At 61.6% G+C, this 23,015-nt stretch overlaps 2 protein-coding genes across 4 annotated transcripts in view; one reads left to right on the top strand and one right to left on the bottom strand.

Moving 5' to 3' along the window:
* Window positions 1-6,989: 6,989 nt before the first annotated feature.
* Window positions 6,990-13,973, bottom strand: OLFML2A (olfactomedin like 2A). The gene is made up of 8 exons (XM_054084560.1): window positions 13,736-13,973; window positions 9,692-9,955; window positions 9,385-9,492; window positions 9,097-9,282; window positions 8,728-8,986; window positions 8,415-8,648; window positions 8,084-8,269; window positions 6,990-7,892 (listed from the first exon to the last, which is right to left on the bottom strand). Exons 1-8 carry the CDS (start codon window positions 13,802-13,804, stop codon window positions 7,291-7,293), a joined length of 1,908 nt encoding a protein of 635 aa, XP_053940535.1. The 5' UTR covers window positions 13,805-13,973; the 3' UTR covers window positions 6,990-7,290.
* A 667-nt stretch (window positions 13,974-14,640) lies between these two features.
* The window catches only part of NR6A1 (nuclear receptor subfamily 6 group A member 1), an 84,586-nt gene continuing 76,211 nt past the window's right edge, over window positions 14,641-23,015 (top strand). For all 3 annotated transcript variants that reach the window (XM_054084097.1, XM_054084098.1, XM_054084099.1), the window contains exon 1: window positions 14,641-14,825. In XM_054084097.1, coding sequence (XP_053940072.1) covers window positions 14,759-14,825 — 67 coding nt within the window. In that variant the 5' untranslated portion in view covers window positions 14,641-14,758. The remainder of the gene's footprint in view (window positions 14,826-23,015) is intronic.

The following is a 23,015-nucleotide window of genomic DNA, read 5'->3' on the forward strand; positions in this document are numbered from 1 at the left end:
GGCTGTTATGAGGGATAGCTTTACACTGATGCTAATACTGGCTGTGTGATTGCTTTGTTCTGAGCTTAGAATGCCCCAAAATGGGATATGTTTGGCACCGGAATGGGGATATGTTTGGCAGCAGAGGAGACCCAGGCAGGCACAGCTGTGGGCCAAGCCCCACGTGGCTCCACACTGCTGAAGCGTACTGAGAGACGTGTGTGGGAACTGGCTCCTCTGGTTCATGGTTGTGTTGCAAGAAAGGCAGACGGGGACAAAATGCTTTGTGTGACCTCCCACATGTGCAGCCCTCTGGAAGACGGAGCACAGCACTGCAAGGATCCCAGGTCCACATGCTCCTGTCCCAGGAGCCTGGTGCCTGAAAGGGGGAGAGTGGTGGGTTCGCCGTGCTGGGAATCAGGTGGGCTGGGGCAGGCTGCCTCCATTGGATCACGCCTGACTGACTCTTGGCCTCTCCTTTGGAGAGCTCGTGTGTCCAAAGGGAGCCTCTTGGTTCTTACCTGCATTCCTGATGAAGGAAAGCAGGCACAGGTAGCACCCTGATGGCTTTCCAGGGTTCGGTCCTGGATGCTGTGCTGTGGGGTGGCTTGGCAGAAGAAAGGAAGAAGGGGGTGCACAGGCATGATGCCATTGAGGTGTCCTCAGGTGAGGGTTGGAGCCTTCCAGCAGCAGCGCTGCCTGAGAGAATCTCCACTAGGTTGGGTGGTGATACAGCTCACTGACGCGCTGGTCACTGGTCAGGAACAAGGGAGAAAATACGGAATGGCCAGGCACTGAACATCCAAGGGGAAGTCCCAGGTTTGGATAGCATTGTCGTGCCCAGGGAAAAGCCTTAACATGTGCTGAACTGCAGAGACAAAATTAAAAGCAGTTTGTGACTGATCCCTGGGAACATCCCAAGGTCACAGCCCACAGGGGTTTGGTGGTGTTTGTGTCTTTGTGGTTACAGAGCTGGGATAATTCAGGTTGCGAGGCTGCTCCGGAGGTCTGCAGTGCAAGTGGCTGCTCAGAGCAGAGCTGCCTCTGCCAGAGAGTCGGTTTGTACAGCTGCTTGATGCCTAACAGGGGTTCCGTTGAGATCTGCTGTGCTGCCAAAGCTCTCCTGTACATTCTTGTGAAGAGAGAGCCGTCCGGAGGGTGCTGCACTCGGTGCCAGCATTCCCGGCCTGGAGCAGGCTTTGCTCCTGCCTCCTGCACAGTGCAAGGTGGCTCCCTCAGGACAGGGGACACCGGTGCAGCGCTCTGGGGAAAAGGCATAGGTGACCTGCCAGGTAGTGTCAGACCCATTGCATGTAGGAGAGCAGCTCTGGCTTTGCTTTGTGCGGAGCCCACAGCAGCTGCTTGAGGAGGTAAACGGGTTTCAGGCACCATGCTGAATCCCGAGGCTGAATTACCCCATCTGCCTGCACGGGGGGGCAAAAGCAAGCGATCCAGAGATTTTATGAGAGCTGCCCTGGGCTGTTGCAGGACATGGCATGAACAACCAGCCCTGGAACGAAATGGATGGGGAGGTGAGGCAGTGGGCACCAGGGCACGCGGGGAGGACGCAGCTCCCCGCAGAAGCTGCTGCTGTCACGTTGCCGTGCTGGCTGGCTGGCTTTGCTGCTCGCCCCGGGGAGGGGTGGCCAGTGGCAGAACCCCACCAAAGGGCACCTCCTACAGCACTCCAGGGCTGCGCTGCCCTCGGGCTCACGCAGCATCACCCCCATCGCTGCGGGCAGTGGGACATCCTCAAGGCTTTTCCTGGGACCCCACAGCTCCCCTGTGCCCACCCAGCTGCCGATGCTGGCCCTGGGTTTAGCACCAGGGTTTGCAGAGCATCAGGGCCTCTGAGGCTCCAACTGTTTATTTTGCCTTGTAACCGAAGATACCCCTCAGCATTAGATCAGAGTTCCTGGGGTAAGCTGTTCCTTAGCAAATAAATAAGTTCCAGGGTGGGGATGGGAAGGAGGAGCAGCCAGCAGCTACGGGGCACGGCCCGGGGCTGATGCCACCGCGCAGGGAGCCCTGGCCGCGCGCCCGGGAAAGCATTCAGCCGGACCAGATGTTTCTCTTCCCGGCTCAGCAAGGCCTGGCCAAGTGCGGACAGTGCCTGTGGAGCTGGGAGGACCTGCTCCTGGGCCTGATTCTGCAGTTTTGGTTAGGATGGGGGCCTGGAGGAAAGCGGAGCTGCAGAGGGGGCAGGGGCAGATGCGAGTGGCGCAGAGTCTGAGTGGAGAAGCCCGAGCTCCACCTCGCTTGGCCGGTGTTGGCTGTGACAGACGCAAGCTCTAGGTCCTCTGACGCTCCTGGCATTGCTCCCGTCACCTCCCAGAGGTCTCCTCCCTCCTCCGGGATGGCTCCTCAGCAGCGCTGAGCGCTAGTGCCAAGGGCTGACCCTGGTTTCTGCGTGCGGCGAGGCGGCACACGGCAGCACGCACCAGGTGCTGTGCAGGGCAGGATGGGAGCTCAGGAACCACCACCGAGGGCACGGAGCCCTCGGCTGTGCCGTGCCGCCCGCTCCCCTCCAGTGCCGGGAGCAGCAGCCCCGCATGGCTGCGTGCGAGCAGCGTCTGGTGCATCTGGCTGACAACAAGCCCTGCGTTGTGGGGAAAGGCCGTGTCCCCCCGGCAGCCCAGGTCTGCCCGGGGCAGCCGCCCGCGCCCTGCCCTCAATGCCCGTTTTGTTGGCCGGGCTGGAGGAGGCTTTGTCCCGCGCTGCCCCAGTCCCACTGCTCCCATCAATGCGGGCAGTGTCTGGGTGCAGGCGCTGCCTCGCTCCTGCCATCCTCGGGGCTCCCAAAGGTGGCTCTCGGTGCGCCCACAGGACGATGGGGAGCGTGCCGGTGCAGGGGTGAGCAGAGCTCAGCAGCCCTCTCCTTGCACCGTGCTGTGCCAGCGGTGGTTTGGAGCTGGCAGTGGCAATCCTGGGAACAGATTTCCGTTTCCACTGGTGTGTGAGTCAGCGCAGCACCGCCAAGGCTCACGGCTCCCCTCCCTTCCCTCTGGCCACTGCCATCGCCCTTTCCCGCTGCCGCTCGGGGCTGGCAGCCTTGCCACCCGCAGTCCTACGGCGCCGTGCGGCTCTCCAGACACCGAGCAGGGCTCCCAGCAGCACCAGTGTCCCACCAGACACTTCCCGGTGCTGGCAGCCCATGGGATGGGGACCCGCACAAGGGCTCTGAGCCTCCTGCTCCCCTGGCGATGGACGGGCTCTGCCGAGAGGCTGCTGGCACAGCTGTGTCCCGGCTCAGCTCCTGCCACCGGTCGTGTCCGAGCACCCGTCCGAGGGATCCCGGGGGAGCAGCAGCACGAGGCAGAGCCCAGCCAGGGAAGGCAGCGTGCTGGCACTCTCCCTGCCAGCCGGCGCAGCCGCCGGTAAATCCACCGGCCCTGAGGACCATCGACTCTGGGTTTGGTGCAGAGCAGGATGATGCCCTACACGGCCCGGGGAAGGCAGGCAGCGGGGGTGGATGGGTGTAGCCTCTGCGCTCGCTGCTCCCACCTTCCTCCTCTCCTGTAGCGTGTCCGTACTGGGAGCAGCGGGGCTGTGCTGGGAGCAGCATGTCTGTGCTGGGGGGAGTGGGCGTTGTGCCCGGCCGTGCTCTCTCTGCCTGCACCATCCCAGAGACAGGGAAGACGGGGGGTCTCCAAATCCCTCCAGTCCCAGGGGTGGGTTCATGCCTCGGCTTCCCCCGGTGCCGTGTCTGGCAGCCTCTCACCATCCCACGGTGCTGGGAAGGTGCGTGTGGAGCCGGCAGCTCCTGCTGCTCCCCCAGACGGTGTTGTTTGGCTTGGTTGACACTCGTGTGCTGAGCTCCCGCTACGCTTCCAGCCGCAGCTTCATCACGGTTACAAGAGAAGCAGCTTCCCTGCTGCCTGTGCAGCCCCAGCCGAGGGGAAGCACTTGACCAGGTCTGACACCGGGCACCTGCGTGAGCCTCACCGCCTCCGCCCGTCCTCCCCGGCTCCCGGCTGGCCATGGGTGCAATGAGCTGGTGGGTCTCAGCGCTGCCGGGCAAGCCCCAGCTCAGGGCTGCGTGGGCAGAGCGGTGCCAGCACTGTCCTGCGGCGCTGCCGCTGTGCCGGGAGCCGGGGCACAGTTGGAAATGCCTGCCCTGCCGGGGCTGTGCCCAGGCCTGCCGGCGGCAGCGACTGCGTGGAGGGAAGCGTCATGGACGGCAACAAAAATAGATCCCTGTGACACTCTGTGCTGCTGGCTCTGGCTTTGAAGCATGTTTGTGCTGTGGGCGCAGCCCCCGGACTCACTTCCACCTGCTGCCGGATGCACATCGCCTCATTCCCTGGGTCAGCAGCCCCCGGACGGAGATAAGAACGGAGGGAAAGGCTCAATTTCCCCGGCACCGTGGCTGGTGGGGCAAGCGGAGCGGCCGGCGGGCTGGTAGGGAGGCAAAACTGCCACCGACACACCACCCCCAGCCAGGAACTGAGAAGGGGGGTGTCAGAGCTCCACTGCCCGGCTTTGCTGAGGGGCAGCCGTGCCCACCGGAGCGCGTTTTGGGACGGAGGCGCCAGCAGCCCCCGTGCCGATGGCCTCCTCTGCCCTCCCCTGGGCGCTGCTGTCACGGGGGCGCTGGGCACCGCAGCCCCTCAGCATCCCCGTCTCAAGCTTCATTTGCTGCTTGCTGCTGAACAGAGAGATTTTAATCTTTTAATCACGTTATGAGCCGAGGTGGTGCCGGCCACGCACAGGAGGAATGTCTGGAAGTCAGCAGCGCCTGGCGCGGCGGGAGCCCATCCTGCCCGACCCCACGTGTCTCCTGCCCGGGACCCCCGTCCTCCCCAGCCCACATCGTCCTCGTGGGACCGGGACGGGACCAGGAGCAGCTGGTGAGGGGCAGAGGCACAGCCCCGCGCGCAGCAGCAGGAGTGAGGGAGTCATCGAGCCTGGGCGCCAGTGCAGCAGCGCGGCTGCGGGATCGGCCGGTTGGGCCGCAGGTGAGCAGCAGTGGAGCAGGACATTCCCACGGCCCTGTTCCAGCTGGGATTCCCTGACATGGAACAGCCAAGAAAGGGGATCAGGAGACTGAGAAGGTGTGGAGCGGCCAGGGGTCCGGGAAGCCCAGAGGACCCAACACAGTGACCCCATGGGGAAGGAATGGCCCCTTGGGCTTTGCTCCCCGCTGATGGTTTGTCGGTGGGAGCTGGGGCTGCTCTCACACAGGCTTTAACCGTGCCGGAGCTTTGACAGCCCGTGCTGCCAAGAATCCTCCTGAGGCTGCAGCTGCCTTTCTGTCCTGCATCGCCTCGCATCACCCCCTGTGCTGCCCTGCTGCGTACCCCGTCGCCCCACATGGCCCCACATCACCGCCACGGCCCCGCTGCGCTCTGCATCGCCCTGTCCTGCCCCCCCCAGCCGCACAGCCCGGCCAAGCCGGTGCACGCGCACGCAGGTTTCGGGACGAGGCCAGGCAGCCGTCGGGGGGAGAACGTATCCCGTGGGGCGTCTGTCATGTGGGCATAATTAAAGCTTCTCATTATCACAGTGTTAGCGGCAGCGAGGGGCACGCTCGCCAAGGGGCACCGTTGCAGGAGGCCCACAGCCCCAATTAGATGCTGCTGCCCTCCAGCCACGCGGGTTTAATTACCCCCTCCCCTGATTTTTCCCTCAAGGGGAGCAGAGGGGCGTCCAGAGCCCCGCGCGGCGAGGCGGCGCAGAGCCACGGCAGCCCCCGACGAAGAACAACAAAGCCCTGGAATTAGAGATGTGCCGGGAGTTTACTTTACCGCAAAAAAATGTCAGAAATCTGTATTGTTTGGACAGGGATTTGCCGGGGATCGCGAGATAAAAGCCTGGATGGGACCCAGCCTGGGTGGGGGGAGGCAGCCAGCTCCTTTCTCGTGGTGGGGACTCGCGGCCGAGCCAGGGATGAGCCGCAGCGCTGGCACAGGGGTTGGGGCAGGGATGGGGACGGCCACAGTTGGTGTCTTTGGGTGTCAGGGCAGGACCTGGGCTCGGCTGAGGCGTGGGGCCAGCAGAGAGGACGCCAGGCTGCCCCACGCCCGGCACTGCCCTTGAGTCATTCCCGTGGGACATGTTTCAGCCGTGCCAGCATCCCCGGACACCAGGCTCTGCTGCGCGGTGGCAGCTCCGAGGCGTCCGGCTGCAGCCTCTTGGGACACGGGGATGGCGCGTGGGTCGGTCTGTGCCGGGGGCAGCTGCCCCAGCCCACGCGGGCAGGAGCGGGGCTGCAGGGGCTGCTCCCCCCTGGGGCCCCGGGCAGCTCCACGCCTGCAGGATTCCGCTGCAGTGGAGGGCAGCTGCTGCGGCCGTGCCCACGCTCAGCTGCTCTGCTCTCCGCAGCAGTGGGGCTCAGACCTGGCAGCCCCAAATCCCCTTTTCCTCGTGCCACGCCTGCTGCTGCGCTGCTCACTCTGGGTGCAGCCGTGGCACCGTGCTGGGGCTGCAGCCATGGGAGATGGGGGATGTGGGGAGCAGCCGCGGTGCCAGGCAGGTGTGCAGGGAACAGCAGCCCCTGGGCACGCCTGGTGTGCGACGGGGGCTGAGCTGGGACCCACTGCGGGAGAAATGACAGTGCACGCAGCCTGTGTTCATATCTGTTATTTTTTTTAATACTGTTCACGTCTAAAATGACCAAACCCAAGCCAAGCGCTCCCGGCCCCTCGCCCTGCCCGGGGCAGCGAGCAGCAGGGCCGCGCGTGCCTCATGCCAGGAGAGGGGATTCTGCACAGCTCTGCATTTAAATAAAAAGCTAATGAGAGGCAAAAGCAAAGGCATCTTAATCACATCTCCTAAAATAGCGGTCGGCAGCTGCTCCTGCCCCGGCAGCGAGGGGTCCCTGCTCGCCCCGCGGGGGCAAGCGAGGGCACGGTGCCCCGGCATCAGCACCCGGCTGCGAAGGCACTCGCACCGCTGGCAGCTGTGGGTGCGGTACCGGCGCTGCGGGGAGCGGTGCTCAGGTGGGGTGCTCGGTGCGGTGGCGCGGGGCGGGTGCTGCTGGCAGCGCACACCCGGCTGCCTCCGGGGGATGCAGGGATGGGCTCTGCTCCCGCAGCCCCGGGAAGGCGTCGCTGGCTGTGGGGCAGCCCCACACCCCGACGGCCACGTTGTCAAGGGGGTGTCTGCTGGGGGTTGCGCTTACCTGCACCCCCTGCCCTGCCGCACGGCGGGTGTCGGGGACCGGGGGGCGGCGGATGGGGTCTGGGGTGGAAGCTGGGCTCTCCCTGCAGCCCTGGCCCAGCTCGGGTGCCGGGGACAAGCTGCGATGGGGCACCCTGGCCGGGCACGGCAGAGGGCGGGCGCAGGGGCGGCCGGGACCCAGCCAGGCGCTCAGACCACGAAGCGGAGCCCGTACGTCATCTGATGGCCGTTGTCCCAGGCGTACAGCACCTTCTCCTTGGGGTTGTAGTCGACCTGCGTGGTGAAGGCATACTGGTTGACGAACGGCAGCCGGAGCTCTGCCTCCGTGTCCGTGTGTGTGTCGAAGGCGTAGGAGATCTGCCCTTCCTTCTGGCTGTAGGTGTCCACGGCGTAGAGGATGCCGCAGATGATGAAGCAGTTCCCGTAGGTGTTGCGCTTCAGCCCCGTCTTCCAAGTAGTCTCCCTGCGCACCGAGAGGTCCCCAGGGTCAAGGCGGCTCAGGACGATCACCTCCTGCTGTGAGTAATCGTAGTCCACGGAGGGGTAGATGACCCAGAGCCCACTCTCATCCACGGCAAAGTCAATGTCCGAGTGGCCCCTCCACTTCCAGGGCGTCGTGTCCTCGTACACCACATCATGAAGCAGTGCCCAGGCTGCCACGTACCGCTCCTTCAGGTCGTACTTGATGATGTTCTTGGTGAAGGCACGGTTGTAGTAAAAGGCCCCACGGTACACCACGTGCCCGGTGCCGATCCAGTTGTAGGGCAGCTTGTAGAGGTTGCTCCAGCGACCTGCAAGCAGTGACAGTGGTGTTGGGACCCCTCACAGCGCTGGAGTCCCATGCATGATGGCACTTGTGACCCCCTTGCTGCCCCATGGCTGCTCTCCACCATCCTAGATCCAGCCCAGCTGGTGTTGCACGGCACAGGGCACCCCTGGGAGGAGCCAGGGCCCCTGTGCCCGCTTGGCCGCCTGCCCTCACCTTGCTTGAAGTTGTCGAGGTTCCGGAATTCCACCAGGCTGTTGCCATAGTAGTAGTTGGTAACGTAGATGCGGTCATCCTTGGCTGCCGGGTCCTTCATCCAGGCTCCCTCGTTGCGTCCGTAGCTGTGGTGCTCCATGGGGTGCTCCACCGACTCAATGGTGCCTTCACACTCCACCTCCTTCACTGAGTACCGAGGAAGAGGAGGAAGGCTTACCCCTGCAGGCAGCCTGCCTTCGCGGGGAAGCCCTTCCCAGTGGCAGAGCCATTGCTGGTGGCCATGGGGACGGGACCACCTGGGGTGCCCCATCCCAGTCCCCCACTCACCCACCTCTGTTTGGCACTTCGGGGCCCGCGGTGCTGTCAGAGCCCTGCGCGAGGACGGTGGCGGGCAGGCTGCGGGCGGTGGTGCGGGGGGCCAGGGCGGTGCTGGGTGCAGCCGTCGTTCTGGGCACGGCGGTCTCTGCCCGTGCAGCAGCTTGTGCCGGGGTCCCCTCGACAGGGGGAGGCCGGGGACCCCTCTCCTCCTGCCGCTCCGGTGCGGCCGCCCCCCTGGCCGGGCTATCTGCGTGGGGACGAGCGGGGGGTCGGTGCGTTTGTGGGGGCAGCAGGAGGGTGCCCCCCGCCCCGTCCCAGGGACTCACCATGGCTGCCGGCTGGCTCCGCTGCCCCTGCCTGTCCCACCTTGTAGTAGGTGATGCCCCGGACCACGGTCTGCTGGTGCGCCGATGGCTTGGGCTTGGGCGTAGCCTGGGACCCCCCCCTGGCCTTCACGTTATCCTTTTTGGGCTTCTCAGGCTTCAGCTGCTTCTCCTTGGGTGCTCGGGGGGCTGCCCTGTCCCCCAGCGCCTTGCGGGTGCTGGGGTATCGTCCTGCCTCCTTCTCTCGGCCGCCCGCCGTGTCCTGGGGGTGCAGCGCCATCAGACCCCTCTCCTCCCAGCACCGTCCCGGCTCACGGGAGCTGCCGGCGCAGCACCGGCCACGCCGGCGAGGGGCTGGGGTCCCGGGGGTACCTGCGCCTTGCTCTCGGGGACAGCGGCAGCGTCCTTCTGCAGCAGCTGGTAGCCCAGGTTGGAGATCTCCTTCTTGATGCTGATCATGATGTCGGAGTAGTTCTCGTAGCGTTTCATCTGGTCGGAGAGGTGCAGGACGCTCTCCTTCATGAAGTCGTTCTCTCTGCTCAGGTTAGTCTTGATGGTCTGGAGGAGAGGAGAGGTTGGAGCCCTGAGCAGGGAGCCCACAAGTCCCGAGCTGCCAGACGGGGCACGCTGCAGGGGCGGCGCCTGCTGGACCTCCCTCACCTCCTCCAGTGTGTTCATCTGGGCCACCACCTTGTTGATGTAGGAGTGCACCTTCATCAGGTCCATGCTGTAAAGCGTTCCCTCCAGCAGGTCCACCATGGACTGCAGCTACAGAAGGACAGCAGGGTTGGGCCACGGGGCACGGGACAGGGCTGCAGATGCCTCCTCGTGTCCCCCTCCCCGCTCACGGCTGGAATGCAGGAACAACACTGCTCCATTTCCCGGGCAGGGATGGGGAGCGTGGGCTCCTGCACGTGGGGAGGGGTCTCCAGCCCCGAGCCCGTGGCCCCCCCACCCCTGCAGATACCTTGAAGAGCTCGGGCGCCTGCTTCTTCAGCTTCTCCATCTTCCACTCATTCTCGCAGGGGTTGAGCGAGGACGGGGGAGCAGTGCAGGAGCACTTGCAGTCAGCCCCCGAGCTCACCGTCTCCACCGTGTAGAAGTCCTCCACCCGTGCGCTGCCATTCCTGACGCGGCTGCAGGCGTCCTTGCTGAGCGGCCGCAGGATGCACTTGCAGCGGCAGTCAGAGCCCTCCGAGGTCATCTGGACCTGGTCCGCCTCACCCAGTGCCTGCGGGGACACAAAGCGGTGGGGCAGCCGTCGAGCCTGGCATCCCACCTGGGCGTCCCACAGAGCCCGGCCAACCCCTGCGAGCCATCAAAGCCAGCTCCCCCTCTACTGCACGTCCAGAGGTCTCCCACCGCCCCTGGGGCTCCTGGACAAGTCCCAAAGAGAGTGGAGCTTCGTCCGTCCCCAAGCACCGTGTCCCACCACGCTGCACCTGGGGGAAAGCGATGACCCCCAGGCGGCCGCTCGCCCCCGCAGCCACCGGAGCATTTGATGTCCCGGGTGCTTTGGTCCCGTGTCCAAGGCTCTCTCCCAGCCTCCAACAAGACCCAGCAAAAATGAGCAGGGAGGGCAGCAAGGAGAGCCAGAAGTGCCTCTGTTCCCCCGAGCCCACACAGGGTCCCTTGTTCATGGTGACATGCGGCCACCTCGGGGTGAGCGCGGCCCCTCCAGACTCCGGCAATGGCCCGAGGCACGCGCTCAAGGACTCCCTTGTTTCCACAGACGGCCTTGACTCACGCTATGCAGCCCAGCGTGCCTTTCGGCTGGTTTCTGCAGATAAGGAATCGCTCTCCCACCAGCCCCGGGCTCGGGAACTGCCCACCCTACGGATGGGGAGCTGGGCACCCCTGGGGACAGCTGGGCTGGCGGGGAGCAGGGCCGGGAGCAGGCACAGAGCACGGCAGGGCTGCACCGAGCACCCCGCGTGCAGGAACGCGCCTGCTCTGAGCACCCGGGATGGTGGGAAAACGGGAGAGGGATGACCCATCGGGAGAAGGCTCTGCCCGCCGGGACACTGACTCAGCCCTGGGAAACGGAGCGGTGGCAGAGCTGGGAAGCATGCTGAGCTCTGGCTCTCCCCTCATCCCGGAGCGCAGCGTGGCGTGGGAAAGGGCAGAGGCGCCCGGGGCCGGTGTCCATCCTGCGGGCAGCGCCCAGCGCTGCGCGGGTGCCCTCCTGCCCCACACCTGCAGGACCAACGCGCTGGTGGCACCCGCGCAGCGGCTCTCCCGCAGGGACCCCCTGCGCCCACCGCAGGGCCAGGGCTGCCCTTCCCATAAAACCCTTCTACAGCAAAACCTCCGGCATTTTGCATTTCAAAAACCCATCTCCCTTTCAAAGGGAAAGGAAGATGCGCTGGTGGGGAGGAAAACACCAGGCGGCCCAGGGGGCTGTAGATCGGACAGGATCTCATCAAGCCCTCGGCAGGGAGCAGCACCCCCTCTCCAAACATCACCTCGCACCTCCCGGGGCCCCTGACCTCCCCATGGCAATGTGGTGCTTGTGCAAACAGGGGGGACCATTCACAGCCCTGTGACCAGCCCGACCCCCGCTCACACCTGCGCAGCTCCGTGGCCCCCGTGCCGGGCTGCTCTCCTCACCACGAGCCACCCTCCACCTGCACGGCATGGCGCGAGGTGTCGGTGTGCACACGCATCCCTGTGGGAGCCCTGCGCGAGGTCCTGGCGCGCCCCACGGAAGCCCCACTGGAGTTGGCAGCTGGGGTCCCCCATTCCCACCACCACCACCAGTGAAGCCGCCACCACCGCAGCACAACCCGACACCCAGGGACACGCTGCGCCCCTGCCCGCCACCGGCGCCTTCCCCGGGGAAGGGCTGCAGCTGCCCGTGCCGGGAGACGGTTCCCGTGGGAGCAGGCGGCCGCGGGCTGCGCGTTGCATCCCACTCCCCTCGGCAGCGCTGTGGTGGGAGGCACGGCCGGCGCGGAGGCCCCACGCGTCCCGCTGCGGTGGGGTGTGAGAGGGCCGGAGTGCCCGCGGCTCCCCTACCTGTGGCGCAGGGGACCCAGAGGCTGCCCCACGGCGCCAAGGGGTGACTTCTGCCCTGGGGACTCCCAGCCAAGCCTTTGCCCTCTCGCACCCCAGCTGACGGCCCCCGCGGGGACTCACAAGCTCGGCACCCACATTTTATCTCACCCTGGCAAATCCGCACCCCTCGGGCTGAGGTGCCAGCGGGCGCCGGGGTGACCGGCTGCGCCTTCCCCGGAGCTGCGCGCCACTGCGCAACAGCCATGGCAGCCGCCCGCCCGCCTGCACGCGGGGTAGTAACATTAAACCTCGTTCTGCCTTTTAAATGGCTTCCTTAAACAGGAACCGTATGTTCTATTTATACAGAAAAGGCTATAAACAAGGAAGTCTTCAAAAAAACACAGTCCCCCGCACGGTGCATCCTTGTGAGTGTCACCCCGGCGGGCGCAGGGGGTCGCCTGCCCGCGGCCCTCGCACGCACGTGGGATGGGACCTGGGGGCACACGGCACCGGCTGCTCGGGGATGGAACCCAACGGCCCTCCAAGACACCTTCCTGGTGGCTGCATTCCCGCAGGGGCTCCGTGCGGTTGTTCCGCTCGTGCCCCACTCGCAGAGTGCAGCCAGGCGGGCGCTGCCCCTCCTCAGGAGCCGGGCGGCAGCTCCGCAGCGGGGCCGTGACCCACGGCTCGCGTGGGAGAGCGTCCCTGCCCCGTGCCGAGGGTTTCCTCACTCCCAGTTTTGTAAGCTGGGGAATTTTCCCAGCGCTGCTTCACTTCTGGGACCTCTCGCAAGGGCGTCCATGTGAGCGCGGAGTCTGTGCCGCGGTTGGGGGAAGCGGGACCTGTGACGATGAACCCTGGCCAGCTTTCAGCTCCCCGGGGGCTGCTGCCAAAGGCCTTGTCTGGGAGGAAAACACGCTGTGTTGATAAGCGCGCTGCGCCTCTCGCGCTGCGGCTGGAAGGTGTGTCCCCATCACAGGAGGGAAACCGTGTCACCCTCCTCTTCCTCCTCCTCCCTGCCTTGGCACAACGTGTTGAACACGTTCCGCAGCTCGGGGAGCGCAGCGGGGCTGGCAGAGCCGGGCTGGGGCCAGCGGTGGCCAAGCCTCGGGCATCGGCACCGCGCAGGCGTCCCGTGGCCGTCGCGGGGACACGGCCGCGCTTGTGGGGCACGGGGATGCCCACCGACGGGGCTGCTCCCAACAGCAAGGACTGAAAGGACACCACAAGCACAGTGGGCAGCATCGGCGGGGAGGGAGGGAGGCAGGGGCAGTGCTTGGGCTGCGGATCCCAGCGTCACCCCTGCAGCCCTGCTGCGAGTGGGGCTCTGCCGGACACCACTCCCAAGCCAACAGCTGCCAACAACAGCTGTGTTTTCATCTCGTTCCACCAAATGACTTGGAAAATCTTTGGCTCTTCAACGCTCTGGTGATCCCGGCATCAGCGCCCTTCTGACCCGGGGGCTGCGCCCGCCGCCCTCGCTTTGGCCTGGACCCACCGTCCCGGGGGACGGGATCGGAGCCGAGGGATGGTGGATCCATGCGAGAGGCTGTGTCCCTCGCGCTGCCCGGTCCTGTGCCCGCGGCCTCTCCCCCCGCGGGGGAATCTTTCCCGGGCAGTTCCTCCGGCGCAGGGACGGTGGATGCTGCGCCCGCCACCGCGCTCCGGGCTTCTTCCAGCGCTCCCGGCACGCTCGTGCCCCGAAACGCTCCCTGCGCCGAAAGCCCGCAGCGGCGGCAGCCCCGGCGCTGAAACCGCCCCGGGACACAAACCGCACCGGCACCGGGACCGCACCGGGACACAAACCGCCCCGGTGCCCAAACCCCGCGCGGATCCGCACCATCCCGGCACCCACACCGTGACAGCTCTCCCCTGGGAGCCCCCCACGCTCCGGGACCGGTACCGGGGGTCAAAGCAGAGCTCCCCCGGCCATCGCTTCCCAAACCCTCTCCCGCAGGGAGCCCCTCCGGTGCCGGTGCGGGGGCTCCGTCGGGACACCGGGACCGGTTCTTACCGAAGCGGCGGCGCTCGGCGGGATCAGCAGCACCGGGAGCAGCAGCGCCGGGAGCAGCAGCGCCCGCATGGCGAGAGCGGCACCGGGCAGCTCCGCCCGGCCCGGCGGGGCAGGAGGAGGAGCCGCCCGGCACCGGGGGGGGCGGTCCCGCCCGGGCGGAGCTCCCGGTGCCCGCCCCGAGGCCGGGCTCTGCCTGCGCCGCCGCGCGCCCGGGGCCGGTCCTGCCCGCCTCCTGCCCCGCTGCCCCGCGCCCCGAGCCCCGCTTGTCCCGGGCGGGGCTGTCCGGTGCCTCCCCGGGCTCCCCGGTGTCCCCTCTCCCGTTCCACCCCGTGCTCCCTCCCTCGCTCCTCCCGGCGTCCCCGGCCGCCGGGTGCCCCCTAGCGCCCCGTCGCTCCCAGTGCACGAGCCGGGGGGGAGCCGGGACGGACCTCACTCTTGAGGCGGAGCCGGTGGGGCTCCGGCCCCGGTACGGCCCGGTCGGCGCCGGCGGGGGGTGGGGCCTCGGGGAGGGACATGGCCATAATGGGCGTGGTCAGAGGGGACGCTGTGGGGGCGTGGCCAAGGAGGAAAGGGGCAGGGCCTACCGGGATGCGATAACACTGATTGGGTGTTGCTGCGTGCGGGCGTGGCCGAAGGGGGGCGTGACCACGGTGATTGATCACGTCACTATGGGGGCGTGACCTGAGTAGAGGGGGCGTGGTCGGTCCCGATGCGGCCACGGCGGTTGGATGCCGCAGTGCGGGGGGCGTGGCCTGGACGTCGGGGGCGTGGTCACTCGGGGGCGGCCACGACAATTGGTTGCCGCGGGGGGCGTGGTCTGATTAGGGGGCGTGGCCGCAGAGCCCCGGCGGCGCGCGCGAACTACTCGTCCCGCGGTGCCGCGCGGGAGGGCGGGGCGCCCGGCGCGATCGCGGCGCCCGCAGCGGCGGCTCCCGGCTGTCAGCAGCGCCCGGAGCGGCCATGGGGCAGCGCGGCCGCCGGGGCCCCTGAGTCCCGCCGCGCCCCGGCCCCGGCGCCGCCGCCATGGAGCTGGAGCCGCCCGCCGAGCTCCCGGAGCCCCGCGCCGCCGCCAAGGGACCGCCCCGCAACGGTGAGTGCTGCGCGGGGGCTCCGAGCGCCGCCGCTCCGCCGGGCGTGGCGGGGCCGGGGCGCTGCCGGCGGCCGCAACTTCCCGAGGGGCACAACAAAGGGCCGCCCGGTGCCCGCTGAGTGCCCTTCCCGTGGCGGTGCCGTCCGGAGGGTGGGGGCGGGAAGGGTGGTTCCTGCTTCTTTCCCCAAAAAAGTGTGATGTTTTTCATCTAAATCGCCCGTATCGCGGCTGAAAGCCTGCACTGGCGAAGAGCCAGCGCCGTTCTCCCCGGTTCGCTGTGTTTGGATGCCCGGTAGCGTGCCCGGTGCCGCCCCCCATGACCCCCAACCGGTGCCCAGTGCCCTCTCGGTGTCTCTTTCCCTGTGCTCCCCAGTCTCCCCAGTACCCCCCCCCCCCCGGTACCCCCTAATGCTCCCTCCCCGGTGCCCTGTACCCCCTCGGTGCCCCCCCTCTTGGTGCCCGACACCCCCCAGCATCCCCTCTGGGTACCCCCATTGCCCCCTCCCCGGTGCTGCCCCCCCGCAGTGCCGTGGTCCCCCGTTCCCGGCTGGGCTGCGGGGTGTCGGGGGCGTTGGGGACCCTTTTACACGTATGCAGATTCCGCATCTGCACTTGAATGTCCCTGCCAGTTTTTATGGTGACAGTCGCATTTTCCTGTCTCGGGGGGCTCTTCCCCACAAAGGATCGCGCGGACAAAGCGGCTCCGTACCAGCATCCCGGGCATCGCTGGGCACAGGCACCACAGATGGGTTCCTCAGAATTACCCTGAATGTAGTTCTGAATTGTGCCCCTTTGAGGTGGTAGAAATGTTTTATTCTTCTCTTAATTAGATGATACTCTTCATCCTTAATACTTTTTGAACTTTCTCACTTAACTGGGGAAGCCTCTGTTCTTTTGGTGCCCTTAATAATGAACATTTTAACCTCTTTGTCTGCATTAGCTGTTTTTCCCACAGAAATGTGGCATTTTGGGCAAATCTCTTGGTCGATCAGATTAGTTTTAGGGGTCGGTTGTGTGTCTGGCACGGCTGTTTCATGAGATAGATGTCGTACCTGTGGCTGCGGTCAGCCTTCTGAATGGGTGATGTAACAACTTTTTACTACTTTGCCTCACAAAAATGTGAAATAGTGACATAGTGTTGAGCCACTGCGTGACCTTCAGTCCCTCTAAAGCCTCCGGCGGCCGGGGAGGAGCGGGAAAGCTTGGCTTATTACTTGGTTGGCTTAGAAAAGATCTGCAAATGGTGATGGAAAATGCAGTCTCTCATTTTTCCTCTTTTTAAGGCGGATTCAGAGCTTTTTTTGAAGCGCAGCGTCTTCCGAGGCGGCGACACGCGGGAGGCGTGTGGGTAGAAGCAGGGTTATATTCTCAGTGGCTGTGTTAAAATGAACTGCAGCTCTGCACGTGACTCCGGTGTTAACCCCGAGCAAACTGCTGCAAGTTTATTGGCGGCTCCGGTGAAAGAAGCCTTGGAATAACTTTGAAATGCAGCGCTGTGATTCCATCTCAGCAGTCAGGGTGAATTACAGCCTCGTTATTTGAGGGGCAGTTATCTAAGAGCATAAGGTGATGTCTCCCCTTTCCAGCTTAAGCGCATCCCCTTCCACGTAAGAGACACTTTGTCGTTGAGCAAATCAGTGGCACTGAGTAAAATGAATTCGTAAAAGAGATTTCTTTAGGGCGTTCATCTTCCCTGCACTGCAAACAATTCTTTCTCTACAGGGTCCTATTTCAGACCAGTTTCCCTGGAATTAAGCTAACTCGGGACACTTTTTGTCGTGTGGTCTGGGAAAACAGATTTAAGTACCAGGAAATCACTTGGATTTTGTGTTCCCTTAAAATTATCAGAGTTTCAGCTGGGTGGGTTACTCATCTGAATGAGCTTCATCCCAGAGAGAAGCGAGAAGTCGTAAGAGCCCCAAAACTCTAAGGTTCTCAAAGCACACCCCCCCGCTCGCATCCCTTCCTTTTGCGCTCTCAAACTTCACCGGTGGATGCTGACATTTTTAGTGGTTCTTTATGCTTGGGTGCTTTGCATCTGATGAGATAAGCCTTTGCCTAACAAAGACCGCTTCATCGATACAGTTAGGCCTTGGTTTACTTGCTATAAACATTTCTTTGAAGATTTGGGAAGAAAAACAAATGGAGTTGTGGAATGGCAGTGCTGCTCAAGTCAAATGTCTGAATAAACAAGGAGCTGCGGCGTTCTCCTGGCCGGGTGTTGGCGTGCGAATGCGTGGCTCCGCTTTGTAAATAACAATAGACAACAACAAATAATAGAGTTCTGAGCCTGGGTCTGCGGTGGAAAATAAGACTTGTGATTTAGGAAGAACTTAATTTCTTTTATTTGATACTAAGATGGAAAAATACCTCTCAGTGTAAAGCTGGAATTCGGTATTGATGGCTTCTGTAGATCATTAATCGGGAAGATGGTTTATGCCTGCTTTTTTGTACGGAGCCCAGGCTAGCGGTGCTCGTGCTGCCGATGCGGGTGTGATGGGACGCTGCGGGGTTTTCCCCCTGCTTTGCTCTAAACCAGTACAGAGATGCTATGATGTAGAAAATGAGGGAATTTCTCCATCTGAGAGACTGTCCCTGGGTTGTTGGGATCAGTGGTCATCTGGCCGGCGATCTCTCTTTTTGTGCTGGGGGGATGTGCAGGCGGTTTATTAAATCAGTGCTCGGTGGTAGCTTCGAATAAACGCGTTTACCCCAGCATTTGCTGAGCAGGAGAGCAGAGTTTACCCTGCTGATAAACTGCCTGTTTAAATAAAGCCTTCAGCGGTGTAATCTGGTAATTCTAATTAAGGCATTTGCATAAAGAATTGGCCCAGGGTTTCATCAGAGGGTTGCTGGTGAGCTGGGATGCATTCCTCCCCTCCAGCTGTATTAAACTGGCCTTTTGATCCTTCCCTTCTTCAGCCTTTAAGCCGCAGTGGTTATCACTCTGCGGAGTTAATTGAGAAAGGGGAGCTGGGGGACAAGAGGGCCCTTCGAGGTCTGGCTTTAGTCTCAATTATTATGGTTCTAATTACCTAATTAGAAGGCTTCCAGATTTTATCAGTTGATAAAAATGGTCCCGTACAGGTTGTGCTAGAAAGAGAAAATGCAGCACCGGTGGGCGCGCGGCAGTGGAGTTCTCGATGGGTAAATGATTGCCAGCAGCTTATCTCGGAGGCTGTCTGGGTCTGGAAGATCTGGATTCTGCTCCGGCTATTTATAAGGGGGGTCATTTGCAAAGGGTGGCCCCCACATCCTCCAGAGCATGAGTTCCCCATCTGCCTCGCGTTGCCTCGTCATCCGGGCTATAGGCTTGAATAGGTGCGGGAGTTTAAACTTGGGGGAACGTCTGGTCTGCGTGAAGGATTAATGCTTTTAAGCTCTTTTTTCCCTTTGTGGATGCATCAGAGAAACGCTTGGTAAAAAATTGCCAAGGCTGTAAAGCCGGGCTGACCACAACCTGCTGCAATTCCTTGTCTGGAAGCATCTCTCAGCTGGAACTGGTCTGCCCATGGCAGGGGAGTGAATGCTTCTGGGGGTCTCTTCCAACCCAAACCATTCTGTGATTCTGTGAAACGTGGTGGAAACTTTAAGTTGGAGCTATAATCTGGAATTGTGAAGCCCTTGGGACTAAATCTCAGTTCTCTTGTCATATAAACCCGCACTGGCCGCTCCAGGAGGACGTGTTTCTGACAGTGTTCCTTGTGCTTACGGTGGTGTTGTGGGCTCTCTGTGCCATTAACCACCCCATTCCTGAAACTGGGAATGAGCACAGCGCTCCTGTGAACGGCAGGGTTATTCTATGCTGACTCTGGCGGTATTGGGAAGAACAGGGTTTGAAAAGAACTTGTGGTCTCTGGAGGCTCTGCCAGACACCAGATCCTCCTCCAAACTCTCTCCGTTCTGTCTCACAGCTGTAACTTGACTTTTCATATTGTTTGGCAATACTTAGGAAGAATTATTGCTCAGCGTGTTGTTACTGTAGATGTTTGCGCGTGCTTTTGCCAAGAGACTCTGTTCTGGCGACAGCTCTGGAGGAACGCCCGGGCTGTGGATCACCAGCAGGGATTATTCTTACCTGCAAATAACTTAACGCGATGTGGAATTTGCAATTACTGGGGCTTTGGTTCTGGCTGGAGAGCAGTCCAGCCGAGGTCTTGGCTTGCTTTGCAGTAGAATATAAGCCCGAGGCTTGGTTTGTAAGGTCAGCTTCTTCAGAGCTGGGTGCCAGTTCAGCAGGGGCGGGCGTTGCTGGGCTCACATCGACCCTGCAGTCTGGGTCCTACAAGAAGCTGGTTTTGATCTCTGCACGACTATCCCTTACTCATGGGATTTGTTGAGATCGTTTCTGTGTTTATATGGACCAAAGGTGTAACTTGGGGTAGATGAATTCTGAGCGTGCACACAGAGGAGCCTCCAGCCCTTCCCAAGCAGCACCCGCACGGCGATGTTCCTCGGCAGGGAAGGCGCTGTCTCCCTGCGCTGAGCTGCGCGGTGCTGCTGCAGTTCCGCACCACCTTGTCAGCACACGGCACGTCTGTTTAAAGCCCCTCAAGAACGGCTGTGGAGGCTCGAGCCCCTCCTGCGCAGCAGCAAAGCTGGAATTGGCAGCAGGAGGAGTTTTCCTGGCAGCGTTATATGAACCGTTTGGAATTGCAACTGTTGCGGCAGAGTTCTGGTTCTGTGACCCTCTCCTTGTGGTCCAGCGCTGGGTGGGGTAACTTTAGGAGCTTGAACACCCATAAAAACTAACTGGTATGTTATTAATTACATAGTCTTATTTTAAATGAAAAGGGTCTGCGCTGACTGCAAGGTGCTTGGAGGTGTGAAGGTTGATCAGACCCTGTGCTGGGTTTGAGTTGATGGCACTGTCGCCGTGAGCAAGCTGGGAACCCAGGGCTCAGTCCGTCGTCGCCCCATCAGAAAGTGCGAGCTGCTGCTCGCCGCCCTCAGACCGCTTTGGGGCTGTAAGATTTGCTTTTTCTCGCAAGTGTGTATGTATGTCTTTTAAAAAGAGAAGAAACCCAAGCCCCCACCGGGGTGGGTCCGCAGTGTGGTGCAAACGAGGACCCACACGTTCGGTGCGGCGAGCGGTTGGCGGCAGCGAGCTGGCAGGGCGGTTGCTCGAAGCCTCCTGCTTTGCTGCTGGCTCTGTGCGGCTTTTCTTTGCCCATTCCTCCTTCCCTGCGTACCTGATGGATGCTGGATGGCTCCGTCACCTTAACACTCGAGCTGACCTTTCCTGCTTCGCTTTGATTCCTGGAGGGCCCCCGCCTGTCGAGCTGTCCCCTGCACAGGGCGATATCCATAAAAATGACACTTCCTAGTCCTAAAAAACCCTCAGCCCCATTGGAGCCATGTGAAAAGAACACCCAGCAGGAAGGGAGGCCCCGGCCGTGGAATATTCATCCATCATTTCCCTGGCACCAGGAAACCAATCGACTCTTCTAAGGGGGAAGAGTGTAATCAATCACGCAATGTGGGAAACGGGGATCGCCGCCCCACCGAAAATCTCCCTTGGTGTTGACAGAGGAGAGCGGGGTGTGCGTCCTTATTCACCGACGGTAACTTACACCCCTGGTGTAAAGGACTTTGTCTTTTGTAAAGGACGGTCTGTGAAGGAAACAGTTTAATGTTAACAGGACAGAATGCTTAAGCTTGACATGAAGGTTTTGTTTCCAGGGATGCTGAGCTGTTTTCCTTCAAGGTTTTTCCTTTACCTTTTGGCAGCTGATGGGTAAAGGGTTTGTCTCCTCCCCAACCCCCACGTTCCGTAAGCAGCCGGTACAGCGGCACGATGGGGGGTCAGAACATCGCAATAGTGCACCTCCTTCATGAAACAAGTTCGAAATAGCTTGTATTGCAAACGGAGACTGGGGAAGAAATGCGCCTCTGGGTGCGCATCCCCTTTTTTTGTCTTGGACTCATAGCTGTATCTCTGTTTTTTAATAGATAGGTTGCCCAATAAGAAGTGTTTGTCAACATCCGTAGGACATTTCATGGTACCGGGTGGGTAGGGGTTATTTTAATTCTTACTTTTTGGTAAGAAGATATGAATTGGAACAGGAGCCGTTTTGAATTTTCTGCTTTCTGTGGAAACCTCTGCAGTAGCTGTTACGGAAGAAATGCCGTAATATTTATGGCAGAATAATTGGAAGTAGAGTGGTAGAATTCCTTTGCCAGGAAAACATCTTGCGTGCCCCGTAGGAAACGGGGCTGTGAGCTGCTGGCCGTGCCAAGCCCCGGCGTGGAGCTGCGCTGGAGGCGGCGCGAGGCGTGGGGCTCTGGGTGCCGCTGCGCGCTGCTGTGCGGCTGACACGGGTTGGGCTGTTCCAGCACTGTCTGCGTTGTTTCAGTAGCTACAGGCACACGCGCTGTCGCTGCGGGAGCCCAGCGCTCTGCTGCTCTGCAGATACGCTCAGTGCCGGTTTCCCCATGGTGCGATGCCAGAAGCATCGGTGTCGGAGCCCTTGGTGCCCCCACTCCCGTGTTGGCTTTGCTACTGGGGCATCACTGCAGGTGGGCAGGAGCTCCGGGGTCCCTGTGGCACCCGAGCGGGTACCCCATGGGCTTTAAACCAGGGGTCCGGGGTCCCTGTGGCACCCGAGCGGGCACCCCATGGGCTTTAAACCAGGGGCTCCGGGGTCCCTGCAGCACCCGAGCGGGCACCCCATGGGCTTTAAACCAGGGGCTCCGGGGTCCCTGCGGCACCCGAGCAGGCACCCCATGGGCTTTAAACCGCGGGCAGCCCCCTGTAACAGGGACGGGGCACGGCCAGCCGTCTCCGTGCTGCCTTCGTGGAAAAGATGAGACAAGACTTCAGTGGTTTGTGTGAAATGTTCAGTGCATTTTCCTGGTGCGCAGCTGCCTTCTGTAAAACACCTTAGGAATAACAGTGAATGGCCCAGTGTATCCTGTGTGTGCCGGTTGGGGAGGTTCCTTGGGCATAGCGAGTGTTGGAGCGCGGGGATGTGGCTGCAGGCGCTGATGGCTGCATCAGCTCCTAGAAATGGTTTGTCCGCAGTGTCTCTGTGTTAACACTTCATCATGAATAAGATTGCCCGCTGCTCTTAATGCTAAGGACAAAATCCCCAAATCCTGGTTGGTAATTAAAAGCTTTGAAGTGACCTTGAATCTAGAGCTGTCTTGAAGTCCGTTTATGGCTTTTCTGAGTGCACGGGGGCTGGGTGTGCAGCGGTGTGCGGCGCTCTTGGGGATGTTCGACACGAGCCTTGGGTGAACATGGAAAATGAGAAATAATCAGAATGTAATTGAGGCACAGAATGGCCCTGTGGAATGTGGCCAGTATGCGTCTCAAAAAAGGTGAAGTGGGCTGTATGTAGAAATAACCGGAGAATAAACCTGCTCACACCTGACCGCTTGGCAGTTGAATTTGTTCCCTTTCAAGGCTCTCTGTAACGCCTCGCCCTGCTTGGCGAGGAATCGGCTGCGGATGCAGTGCCTGCGTTTAGAAACAAACTCCTTTTTCATAGTCAGTGAAGGTGCGGAGCTATTTGTTCTGTAAATGTACGACTTCCAACAGCTTCAGCTCTGCTGCTGAGAGGGGATCATTTTCCCTGCTCCTGCTGGACTGCATGACCTTCGTGGTCCCTTCCAACCCAATCCAATCTAGGATTCCCGTGAGCTGCAGCTCCATGAGGGCACTCTCCAGCTCTGCAGCTTCCTTATGGAGCTGTGGCTGTCCTTGAGCTTCTTAGTTCAGCAGTAGTCTGGTCTAAAATGATGTTAAATCCCTTCTTTAGACTCTTTCTGAGATATTGCTTTTTGGGTAGAATCTTCTTTATTAGGAATTTTGAAGCTTCTTCTTAAAAAAGCTGTCCTGTTTGTTAGTCAGGAGAACATCCTGTAGCTCATCAAACCATAAACTGTGATGGGTGTGAACCATAACATATATACCTGTCTTTTCCCTATACCTGGGAAGCTGATATCTTCTTAACTATCCATAACTTGAAAATGGGGGGGTTTGCGTGAGCTAAATTTTGGTGAAGACGCTGGAGTGGAGCTGCCCCAGGAGTGCTGGCAGCTGCTCCTGCTGGCGTTCCCGGCTTGGCCATCTCCGGGGCAGCATGGGAACCGTTCCCATCTCGCTCGGAGCTGGTCACTCTGGGGTGTTGTCTCCTTGGCTGAGTAAAGCTGTTTTCGAGCTGGGACGGGGTCAGTAGTGGGGGT

This window comes from Cuculus canorus, chromosome 19 (assembly GCF_017976375.1).
Source record: "Cuculus canorus isolate bCucCan1 chromosome 19, bCucCan1.pri, whole genome shotgun sequence".
In the NCBI taxonomy this organism is placed as follows: Eukaryota; Metazoa; Chordata; class Aves; order Cuculiformes; family Cuculidae; genus Cuculus; species Cuculus canorus.

What these genes read in the sequence shown, in the direction of transcription:
- OLFML2A (XM_054084560.1), bottom strand. Translation starts at nt 13,804, where the DNA reads ATGCGGGCGCTGCTGCTCCCGGCGCTGCTGCTCCCGGTGCTGCTGATC. An exon ending in CGCCGAGCGCCGCCGCTTCG is followed by an intron (nt 9,956 to 13,735) that starts GTAAGAACCGGT and finishes GTGTCCCCGCAG; the next exon opens with GCACTGGGTGAGGCGGACCA. An exon ending in AGGCGCCCGAGCTCTTCAAG is followed by an intron (nt 9,493 to 9,691) that starts GTATCTGCAGGG and finishes GTCCTTCTGTAG; the next exon opens with CTGCAGTCCATGGTGGACCT.